Source organism: Lineus longissimus, chromosome 15, assembly GCF_910592395.1.
Source record: "Lineus longissimus chromosome 15, tnLinLong1.2, whole genome shotgun sequence".
NCBI lineage: Eukaryota > Metazoa > Nemertea > Pilidiophora > Heteronemertea > Lineidae > Lineus > Lineus longissimus.
The window spans coordinates 11,668,208-11,679,527 of record NC_088322.1 but is presented as its reverse complement, the minus strand read 5'-3'; the positions used below and the strand labels follow the sequence as shown (position 1 = coordinate 11,679,527).

General features: G+C 41.2%; 1 protein-coding gene across 1 annotated transcript; it reads left to right on the top strand.

The window, feature by feature from the left end:
* The first annotated feature begins 512 nt into the window (after positions 1–512).
* On the top strand, positions 513–6,581 carry LOC135499848 (acyl-CoA Delta-6 desaturase-like). Its single transcript, XM_064790823.1, has 11 exons — positions 513–552; positions 807–1,020; positions 1,320–1,409; positions 1,568–1,765; positions 2,247–2,348; positions 2,549–2,735; positions 3,179–3,255; positions 3,410–3,507; positions 4,002–4,178; positions 4,413–4,538; positions 4,681–6,581. The coding sequence occupies exons 2-11, from the start codon at positions 829–831 to the stop codon at positions 4,727–4,729; spliced, it is 1,296 nt and encodes a 431-aa protein (XP_064646893.1). The 5' UTR covers positions 513–552; positions 807–828; the 3' UTR covers positions 4,730–6,581.
* The last annotated feature ends 4,739 nt before the right edge of the window (positions 6,582–11,320 follow it).

Sequence of the window (11,320 nt, the reverse complement as noted above, 5' to 3'; positions counted from 1 at the left end):
ATTATTCAGGAAGAAATGTATAATATTTGGGGGTTTTCGTGATTGTCCGGCCCAATTGGCAATATTGCCATTTGGGATGGTGAACAGAGCTAGGAGCAAATGCGACGCTTATGATTTATTTAAAGAAATAAAATGCCCGATTTAACATCCTGCAGAATCAGAGGAATCGGGCGTTTCCCGTGATATACGACACAAATGGGTTGTCCTCATGCATTCACTTGGGAAACGCATTTTAAAATAGATGTTACGTCCTGTTAATGGTGCACGTCATCATCGCGTACATTTGGGGAAAACTCCCTAACGAGACTTCGTTTTTCAGATCGAGGCGCTTACGCATAAAATGATAAGCCCAAAATTGTTGCATAATATTCATCTAACTAATTCCTGATTTCTGAATATAAAACCCTGAACAAAATATTCAATGTGATTTAAAATTATTTATTAAGGTTATAAACAATGTAATTAGCGAAGAATGCTCGTATATGAATATTGTAAGTGCTGTAAGCGGCAAGGCCGGTATTCCAGGTGGAGAACACGATGAAGTCACAATAAGTATGAGGAAGTAAAATGCCGTTTTATTTGTAAATAAAGGCATATATTTGAACCTCAAAACACGAAATCATTAATAAATGTACTTTATTTATCATATTGTTCAGTTTTATTGCAGTTTCTTGCATAATTGAACATAAAAACGCCATTATAAATGGGGTTCAAAATTATGACGTGCCCGACTTCACCATTTCGAGGCTTGTGTACATTTTGTGTATGGAAACCAAGGATTAGCCTACATTACAATTATTTTTCAGATCACCCTGTTTTGCAACAGAAATGGGTAAAGGTGCCTGTATATCTGATGCCACCAGAGTTGTAGATATTACCTGGGACCAGGTGAAGCAACATGACAAAGTTGAGGACAAATGGATTGTGATAAATAACAACGTTTACGATATTTCTCGGTGGGCGAAAAGGCACCCGGGTGGAGCCCGAATTATCAGTCACTATGCCGGAGAAGATGCATCGGTAAAACTTTTGTCTTCTTTCGCGTTCGCAGAGGCCGCAATTTTTTTCTTTCCTTAATCATTGTTGTACGTCGTTAAACGTTATAAACTGTCAAAACAGTTCTCGGTTTCTAACGTCACACATCCTTATATAGCAATCGAGTGACGTCGACGTCGTCGTGCCAAAATTTCTTTGGAAATAACGTAATGACTTGAAGGGGCATGAAATCTGGTTATGTAGACCCGAGGAACTGGAAGGGGGGTCAGTTTTGAGGAAAACAACCGTGCGAACCTCACTCTTCCTTATCTCATTTATTTCAGGAGGCCTGGACTGCCTTTCACAATGACAAAGACTACGTCAAAAAGTTCATGAAGCCCCTCCAGGTTGGCAGAATAAGGGATCCAAATGAGGTGTGCATGAATTCAGGCAATTGTAAAGAGTTATGTAGAATGCTAGACTTGTATGTAGAATGCTAGAATTGATAGGTAGAATGGGCTTCCCTGCTTCAGTGCTTCCAACATACTCTCAGTTTCCAGGCAAATTAAGACATCTCACTTTTTCATTTCAGCCCGAAATCGTCCATGACTTCCGTGAAATCCGTCAAAAGGCAGTAGACATGGGTCTCTTTAAAGTCAATGTATGGTTCTACATAGCGCATATTGCACACATCCTAGCCCTGGAAGCCGTTGCCTATTTTGTCATCAGTTCGTATGGGATTGGTTGGGTGCCGTACTTGATTGCAGCTGTGATACTGGGGACTGCACAGGTAAATGACATATTCACCATTAATTTGGGGTTTGATGCGTGTCCATTTTGAGGTCAACAGAATTTGCTACGGGTTTGATTGATAAAAATATTGCGCTGAGGGTGAGAGCTGCGCGTTGAGTTGAGAGCTGTGCGTCTTTATCACATTATAAGCTCTGTAAACAGTGTTGGGCAATTTGTAATTTACTGTAGGAAGAGACCCGAAGCTAGTGTACACTGTGGGAGCAAGTTTCCCTCTGTGTAACACAGACTTGCACCGACCAGGAAATCATGACCTCATAGAGTTCTCTGCCTACTTGTGAACAGTGATGTGGAAACCATTTCAAGTTTATTTAAAGAAAAAACAAAATGAAGTGGAATCAAATTTCAAAAATGTTAGAACTTCTTGTCCCGGTACGTGTGGTTTGGATAGGGGTGCCACTGGACCCTCTCACATGCTCAAAATCTGGCATTCATTCTAATGATGTTTTCTTTCTATACAGTCCCAAGCAGGGTGGTCACAACATGACTATGGACATCTGAGTGTCTTCAAAAGTAGTAAAATGAACCATATAGCTCATCAATTTGTCATAGGACATCTGAAGGTATGCAGTCTGGCAAAGATTCCCATAAGTAATCTTCAACTTGCGAGTTACATGTGTAAAATGCTGTACATTCGACCACATGGCAGCAGCACAGCTAAATCTGGTATCTCCATGGCAAAGCACACAAGTCAATCAACAGATTTGATGAAACATTTCTTTCGTTAAGAAACTCGTAATTGATATCCAATTTTTCCTTTCAGGGTGCCTCGTCTCATTGGTGGAATTTCCGTCATTTTCAACATCACGCCAAGCCAAATATCGTCCGTAAAGATCCCGATATAAACCTGCCATACGTGTTCCTGCTGGGTAAAGTCCTGCCTGTCCAGTGGGCGCTGAAGAAGCGGGGTTTTGCCCCCTATAACTGGCAACAACACTATTTTTTTCTAGGTATGCCTTCATTTTGAAAGGTCCTATTCCCCCCCCCCCCCCATTCCTTGTGTATGTTCCAAGGAGGTGCATTTTCATAGGCAAACTGCTTCTTATTCTTTCAACAATAGGCACTATAGTTGAGCACTCATGGAAAGATGTTACTAATCATCCTAACAGCTTAACTTAGTGTCCAGAAGTTGCACATTTGAAATTCGTGTGAGCACGAAACGAACAGCCAATGGAAATGTGACTGCTGCAGTGAAAGGAAGCTGGTCATCCTGCTCAAAAGCAGTCCATGTCATGTCCAAAACTTGCAGGGTCAAAGAGAAATTGGTTTTGGACCACTCCCATCTCGTGGTCAGATCAGGCAAAAAATTAGTCATTTTGAAGAAAGGGTAAAAGAAGAGATCGCATCGTTGAAAAACTATATGTTGAGAACATATTCAAATTCTTGTTTTCAGTCGGACCACCTCTACTCCTGCCAACGTATTTCCATTTTGAGAATATCTACTTTATTGTCAAAAGAAGGGACTGGGGGGTAAGTTATCAAAAGTGGATTCAGTATGTGAGACTATAGACAAATATTTGGCAGTTTAAAATCTCGAGCTTAATGTACCCTTTAAAATCTCTCCATCTTCTTGGTGCACATTAGAATGAATTTTACCACAAGTAAGGCATCCTTTCTGTTACAGGACATGTTTTGGATGCTGTCATTCTTCGTGAAGCATTTCGCCCTCTACGGACCAATCATGGGTGGCTGGGGAGCGTTCTGGTTCTACATGTTCTTCAGGTGAGTGGAGATGTTTTTTAAGGAGCCGCCCTGGTGCAGTGTCTCGAGTCTGACGGGGTGTCCCTGGTGGCCTGATTCTGACTAGCTGTCATGAAATCCCTGATTCGAACCTCACTGTTGGCATGGGACTCTTGGCTGGTCTCTTTGCATTATACATAACTCTACCCGGGTGTAGAACCTCTCCTTTAAGGACATCCTCAGGACTGACAAATGCTGTCCTCAATAAGGAGGTGTCCTCATTACAGTGGTCCAATTGAATGGAACAGTAGAACCTCCATATGAAGGACATCCATGGGACAGACAAATGCTGTCCTCAGTAAGGAGGTGTCCTCATTACAGATGTCAAAATTATGGAAATGACAAGTTTGGGACCAAAATTAGTGGCCTAAATAGCAAGGATGTCTTTCTAACAGAGGTGTCTGCCAATGGAGGTTCCACTATATTCTGATGTTCCCTTCCTTTGAAATTATCCTTTTTTTACTCTAATTTTTCAGGTGCTTGGAGAGCCATTGGTTTACCTGGGTCACACAGATGAGTCATATTCCAATGGATATTGACCACGACAATGGCCGCGATTGGTTGACCATGCAGCTGAAATCGACATGCAATGTGGACCCTAGTCTCTTCAATGATTGGTTCACGGGACACCTCAACTTTCAGATTGAGCATCAGTAGGTTGACAGCTGAAATTCTTTCGATTCATAATTAGTAGCATGGGAAGCTGATTCGACCCCTTGCAGGCCTTTTGAAGGACCTTATGTGATGGTAATGAAAGATATGTAGGATCAATGCCAAAAGCTATAAACTCTGTTACTTACATGTACTGTCTATATAATTGGCAAGCTGATATTGCTGTAAAATACATTTAGAAGGGTCGATAACTTAGTCTAAATTGTCTTTTCCAGCTTATTTCCCACAATGCCTCGCCACAACTACATCAAGATCAAACCACTCGTCGAGTCGCTCTGCAAGAAACATAAACTCAACTACCAGAGCAAGACGCTGTATGCTGCTTTTGCTGACATCATCCGGTAAGTTTTAAGTGAACAGGCAGAGACAGTTTGAGACAGAAGTGTGATTAACTAGAACACAGGATACTGAGCGTGTGCCTGAAAATCTTTGTAAGCTTGTATTATCTCCTTGAAAATCATGGTCTCCATTCTGCCATTTCAGGTCTCTCAAGAGTTCTGGGGAGTTGTGGTACGAGGTGTATCATTCGTAGAGACGTCCGTCCAATTACCCAACCATCTTAGTTCCACTTCGACGGTTGCGAAGTTGACGCAATCATGTGTCGTACAATCATGGAAAAAATCAATTGGAAAAGACTAGTCATTATAGATCAAAAGGAGGATTCTACCTGATGCAACGTTCAATCCCTGTCTTGTACACCCCCTGGCCCAAGGGTCCAATGCTCAAATGATAAGACATTTGATCATGTGGTAAAGCTATGACACTCAATTACAACAGTAAAAAAACAGCATTGGCAACAGGATTGATGTGTCAACTAATTGTCGACCACCTGACAAGGGGAGTACAGGTTTCACATTGACCGCTGCATAAGAGATGGTGGAATGAACTAATACTGAACAGCTGAGAAAACAACACGCTATTTGAATGAGTGTTTCATATCATGTTTAAAACTTCACCTTCGAGAAAATTATATCTGCTTATATTTACTGTAGGTCAGTTATCTGTTGGTGAGTTGTGTTTTTATTGTTTATACTGTACAATAGTACATCATTTATATCTATCAGCTTTGCCGCAAAATTATCTTGATGATGTTGAGACATTAGTGCAGTAAGTCCCCCATATACATGTATTGGACTTGACCAAATCAGCACTTCTGGTTCGTCAGGTACAAAATCCACTGAAAAACTGTCCATTATCTGCATGTATTTGGTTCATGCGCTGCTGATGTACATGTATGCAAGGTTTACTATATAGGCCAAACACATACAATGTATGCTCTTATTCTTAGCCATCACGAACTTCAGGTCACAGACAAATGTGTCAAACTTGTACTTTGTTTTTTATGGTAATCAATAATTATTCTTAACCAGGTTGTTTATGCAAGAAGGCCTTCTAAAACTCGCCCACTAGCCTATTGTTTCAGGGCAACCTGTCTTTTTGAATGATCGGTTCACTGCTGACTGCTATACATTTAGCGTAGAGTGTTTTATGGACGTTTGGAAAATCTTTTTAAAATTGTGATCCGCACACCAAAAGCAGGTGTATGTTGCTCTGAGCTTTATGACTGGTTGAGACAGACTGGGTTGTTCATTTCACTGTTGTCTGCCTTTTGTGAAATCCGAGTACATCAATTTCTTACATTATCTCCTGGCCTCATTTAGGTTCAGCTTATGAGCGACATGCGCCTCTTTTTGCTGCGACAGGTCACAATCAGTATTTGAAAACCTGTTCAGTCTCCCTGCAGGAACTATGCAGGCCTTCGTGACGACCAGTAGGTTCTCGTATGCCGTCTCAAAATATATATCTTGCCCCCAGTGGTAATATTTTTATACTTTTTCGCTTTGACAGCTGTCCATAAACTGCCTTAATCTCTTCTATCTATCAGAATTTATGAATATTTTGTTACTCTAGCATTTCTGCCGTCTTTTTAAATGTATTCTTATATCTTCGAATGTTAGCACTTTGGTTTGTGGGAAACTACTAGTCAGCAGACCAGAATGCACATATATTTAGTCACATCAAGACCGACCTGCAAAATTCTGAGATTTTGGAACAGGACAGCACTTGTCAGTCCTAAGGGTGTCCTCAGTAGAGAGGTTCCACTGCATGGCCATGAAATCAAATGGTCATAGAGCAGTTATTATAAAGTCTGGCACGATGAAACTTTGGACGAGTTTTATCTGTGTTCTTAATCTTATTTATCTGCAACACGGTATTATCTTTTTCGTAATCACTTAGTCAAATATACATGTAATGTGGACAGACTCGGGTTTTCAATCCTTCCTTCTGTATTGGATGAAAATCATAAAAGCATTTCTTCATGCACAAGTACAAATATTAGTCAAGTCTTTAAATATAATAAACTTTTATTTCTAGTTTCTAAATTACATGTTTTTTCTTCTCAATCATGTCTTCGACGTTGTGAGATTCAGATGATTCAACCAGCAAAGTACATGTAACATGCATCTTTACATGCATACCTCAGTTTTCACAATAAACAAGGGGTGTATTCAATGATGAAACTTAAGGATTCCTGAAATTGCCAGGAGACTACTACGGATGAATGACAATATAAATGAAGAATAAAGGGATAGTATCATATACGAGGAGAGATGATAAGAATCAACCGGCTGTCGGGTTGGCACAGTTGTAACCTAAGCGCCTGTCACCTCTGAGGTCCCAAGTTCGATTCCTGGTTGGTCCCATTACGCTCATGTGACAGAGAGGGCGACTCTCTTCGTCACTGTAGGTTTCCTCCCAGGTCTACGGTTTCCCCAGAGGAACCTGCACCCAGAGATCTAAAAAATCCGAGACCAGTAGACACCCCATGTTCATTGGAGTGTCCACTGGTCTCTGGGATTTTTGGGGTCTCTGGGGTGCTCTACTGGGCATCAGTGGCAGGATCTAAGGGTCATTACACATGCGTATGCTATGAACAGACGTCTGAACGGATGAGGCCACATCAATCTTGGCTGCTCTGCCAAGTTGTCAAAATGATGAGAGAGATGAGACAGTCACAGCGAGGCCAAATCAGTATTGGCTGCTCTGCCAAGTTGTCAACATGGTGAGAGAGATGAGACAGTCACAGCCAGGCCGAATCAGCCCTTGCTGCACCACCGTGTTGACAGCATGGTGAGTGAGATGAGACGGTCACAGCCAGGCCAAATCTGTCGTTGCTGCTCCACCGTGTTGGCAACATGATGAGAGAGATGAGACGGTCACAGCCATGCCGAATCAGTCCTGGCTGCTCCACCGTGTGTGCAATATGATGAGAGAGATGAGACGGTCACAGCCATGCCGAATCTGTCCTGGCTGCTCCACCGTGTTGACAATATGATGAGAGAGATGAGACGGTCACAGCCAGGCCAAATCAGTCTTTGCTGCTCCACCGTGTTGACAGCATGGTGAGAGAGATGAGACGGTCACAGCCAGGCCGAATCTGTCCTGGCTGCTCCACCGTGTTGACAGCATGGTGAGAGAGATGAGGCGGTCACAGCCAGACCGAATCAATCTTTGCTGCTCCACCGTGTTGACAACATGATGAGAGAGATGAGACGGTCACAGCCAGGCCGAATCTGTCCTGGCTGCTCCACCGTGTTGACAATATGTTGAGAGAGATGAGACGTTCACAGCCAGGCCGAATCAGTCCTGGCTGCTCCACCGTGTTGACAATATGGTGAGAGAGATGAGACGTTCACAGCCAGGCCGAATCAGTCCTGGCTGCTCCACCGTGTTGACAATATGGTGAGAGAGATGAGACGTTCACAGCCAGGCCGAATCTGTCCTGGCTGCTCCACCGTGTTGACAATATGTTGAGAGAGATGAGACGTTCACAGCCAGGCCGAATCAGTCTTGGCTGCTCCACCGTGTTGACAATATGGTGAGAGAGATGAGACGGTCACAGCCAGGCCGAATCAGTCCTGGCTGCTCCACCGTGTTGGCAACATGATGAGAGAGATGAGACTGTCACAGCCAGGCCGAATCAGTCCTGGCTGCTCCACCGATGGATGGGGGAATCATCTCTTAGCATACTTGATTACATTGTAAATAGTATCAGTGGCATCGGAGGATATGATAGATGCTGGAGAATCCGTAAGACTTCACCTTGACAAGTTCTTATATTCAGCTCTGATGAGCAGAAATGAGGGAACGTTTGAGATTTGAAAGATTTGAGTGTAACCCCAAATCACCAGCAAGGAATGTAATTTAGGGGGTTACAGACTTTTTTTATACATGTAGTTGTTGAAGATGTCTTCATGTACAGTCCTCTGTTGGCATGGGTTGAACTTATTTTTTATACGGAGACATGATTGACCGATAACACGTGGTATGCACCTGGTCATCCCTACCATAGCGCGGGAGTCTGCCCATATATAGGCAGGTTTCGCAATTGGGACGAACGACAAAGTACGAATGTCAGTGTGGTGTCATCAAGTCCCTTGTCATCAGTTCATTTACGCGTTTCCCGGGGAAAGATCTTGGCATGTCTTGGCATGTGCCAATCAGTGTCACTTATTGCTCCGTCCTCTCGCACTAAAGTTCGTACCTGGGCCGTCAAGGTCGTGGGTCTCCTCCCTGGGGTCATCTCCAGCTGGTCAATTAGCAGGTTTCCCGCCAAATAAACCTTTGCGTGTCACTTGCACCAAAAATCCGAAGCCCGTCTGACTGGTGCCTATCTTGGTGTCTGGTTACCAGTTTTAATTACAGAAGCGGCGCCGCATCCTTTTGCAGTCGCACTTTGCTTCATTTTCATTGGCTCCTTGATTCAGTTTACTGTTTGATTGACATGCCTACCATATATAATGGTCGGTGCCGGGCGTTTTCCTCGCACTCTAGCAACGGATTTCAGCACGCGATGGTCGTTGTATTGTTATTACGAGCGGTCGTAGCACGTGGTGGACAGTTGGGCGGAAGTGAGTGTTATATACGTATGAACGATCTGTTCCGATTTTTGTGACGACAAGATTCAGTTAGGAGATATTTCGCCATTGAGGATTTGGATTACCACTAATCACCACAGGAGGATAATGACAAACGCAATAGGATATGGACTACCACATCATCGTTGGAGAAAACATCATTTGCGTACATAAGGTAAGGTAATTTACACCCCTTCTCCCCAACTCGCATAGGTAGCTAGGTGTAGGTTAGCATAGACTCCGCAAAAAGACTCCCTTGAATTTGAGTATATATTATTCTGCCTGGAGACAGAGCGCGCATCGTCACCAACATCATTTGGTCATTAGCAAGACATCATTGAAGTGTGATAGGCCGCTGATGTCATCAACAGACGGGATGATGAAGCTCTATGTTATAGGTTGTTACTGTCACTATGAAAATCGCAAGGAAATCTGTATTTTATTCTGAGTAGGGTCAAAATTTATTGAGAAAACATTTTTTGATGTTTTTTCATAATGGTATGCCTTGTAGCTACATCACAATTTGGGCTATATTACTTACTTAGGCCTACATAATAGGATGAATATGGTGTCCAGCTATAGGTTCGAGGGGTCGAGGAATCTATTAAGATATTGATTGTTACGCTGAAAAATCTGATGTGTCAATGGTCTTTTGGCATGCAAAACAATATTTGATGTGTATAGTGTTTTTGGCGCCAAATCTTCGTTCGACATGCTGCCGCCCGGCATCAGCGCTGGGGCAAGTTTCCTCATTATAAGGTGAATAACAGCTGATAAAATTAACCTTGGTGTCATTGGAAAGGAAATTTCATTATCTATTGCGTTTCTGACAATTCTAACCTGCTGAAAGCGCGAATTTAGTGATTGAAATAGGAAATATTTGTTGAGGCGGGTGGAAAAAGTGATGCGGACGGGGAGCGCACTTTCAGCAAAGCATCGTGTACATTCTTAACCAATCAGATTTCGAGTGACGTCACTGCCCTTGTATAGGTATCATTCACACGTGCCTTTGTTTACATTTCTGACCAGGCAATTTTGCAGTGTTTGTTACTTCACTGGAGGTATTGCTTGTCGAAAGTTATTTAGTTATAAAATATCATCAAAACATAGACCATATACATGTACTAGTATACACCACATGCACTTGACAAGCGTTGACCTTTAACCCTTTCACTATCATTTCAAATCTTAGCGTAAACAAGTGGAAATCTACTAAAGTTCAACTTACGTCACAGACTTGTCGACTTGTCTTTTTTTTTTAAATTTTAAAAAAATTTTTAAATTAAAAAAAATAATTTTCATTTAAATTCAAATACAGCGTACAGCTTTTTTTCATCCTGGAATAATAACTTTAGTTACCATGTTGATTGTTTGCAAACATTGTTCAAATGTTTGTGAATCCCTTGTGGTATTTGTCTAGGTTGTTGAAACATTCTTCAAGTCTGGCAATATTTATTTTTGGCCACTTGACTTGTTTTATGTGAGAGGGTCATTTTTTCAACTTGCCTTGATTGTTTTTTCAACCGCATTTCCTTTACAATTTGTTTTTCACGATTTGAACATTTCCTTAACATTTGCTCGTCAATTTTAACAATCTTGTTTCATGATTTGAACATTTCCTTTTAAAACAATTTGCTCGTCAATATTAACAATCTTGTTTCACATTTTGAATATTTCCTTAAAAATTTGCTTGTCAATATTAACATCTTGTTTCACCATTTGAACATTTTCTTCACAATTTGCTCCTCAATATTAACACTCTGTTTCACGTATTGAACTTTTGCTTAAAAATTTGCTCGTCAATTTTAACGATCTGTTTTACAATTTACGCATTTTCTTAACAATTTGCGTATCAATTTTTATAATCTGTTTTACAATTTACGCATTTTCTTAACAATTTTGTTCATCAATTTTAATAATCTGTTTCACAATTTACGCATTTTCTTAACATTTTGCTCGTCAATTAATAACAATCTGTTTCAAATTTTACGCATTTTCTTAACAATTTGCTCGTCGATTTTAACAATCTTGTTTCAAGATTTGAACATTTTCTTAACAATTTGTTTGTCAATATTAACAATCTGTTTCACAATTTAATACTTAACAATTTACTTGTCAATTTTACGCATTTTCTTAACAATTTGCTCGTCAATTTTAAAACTCTTGTTTCATGATTTGAACATTTCCTTAACAATTTTCTCATT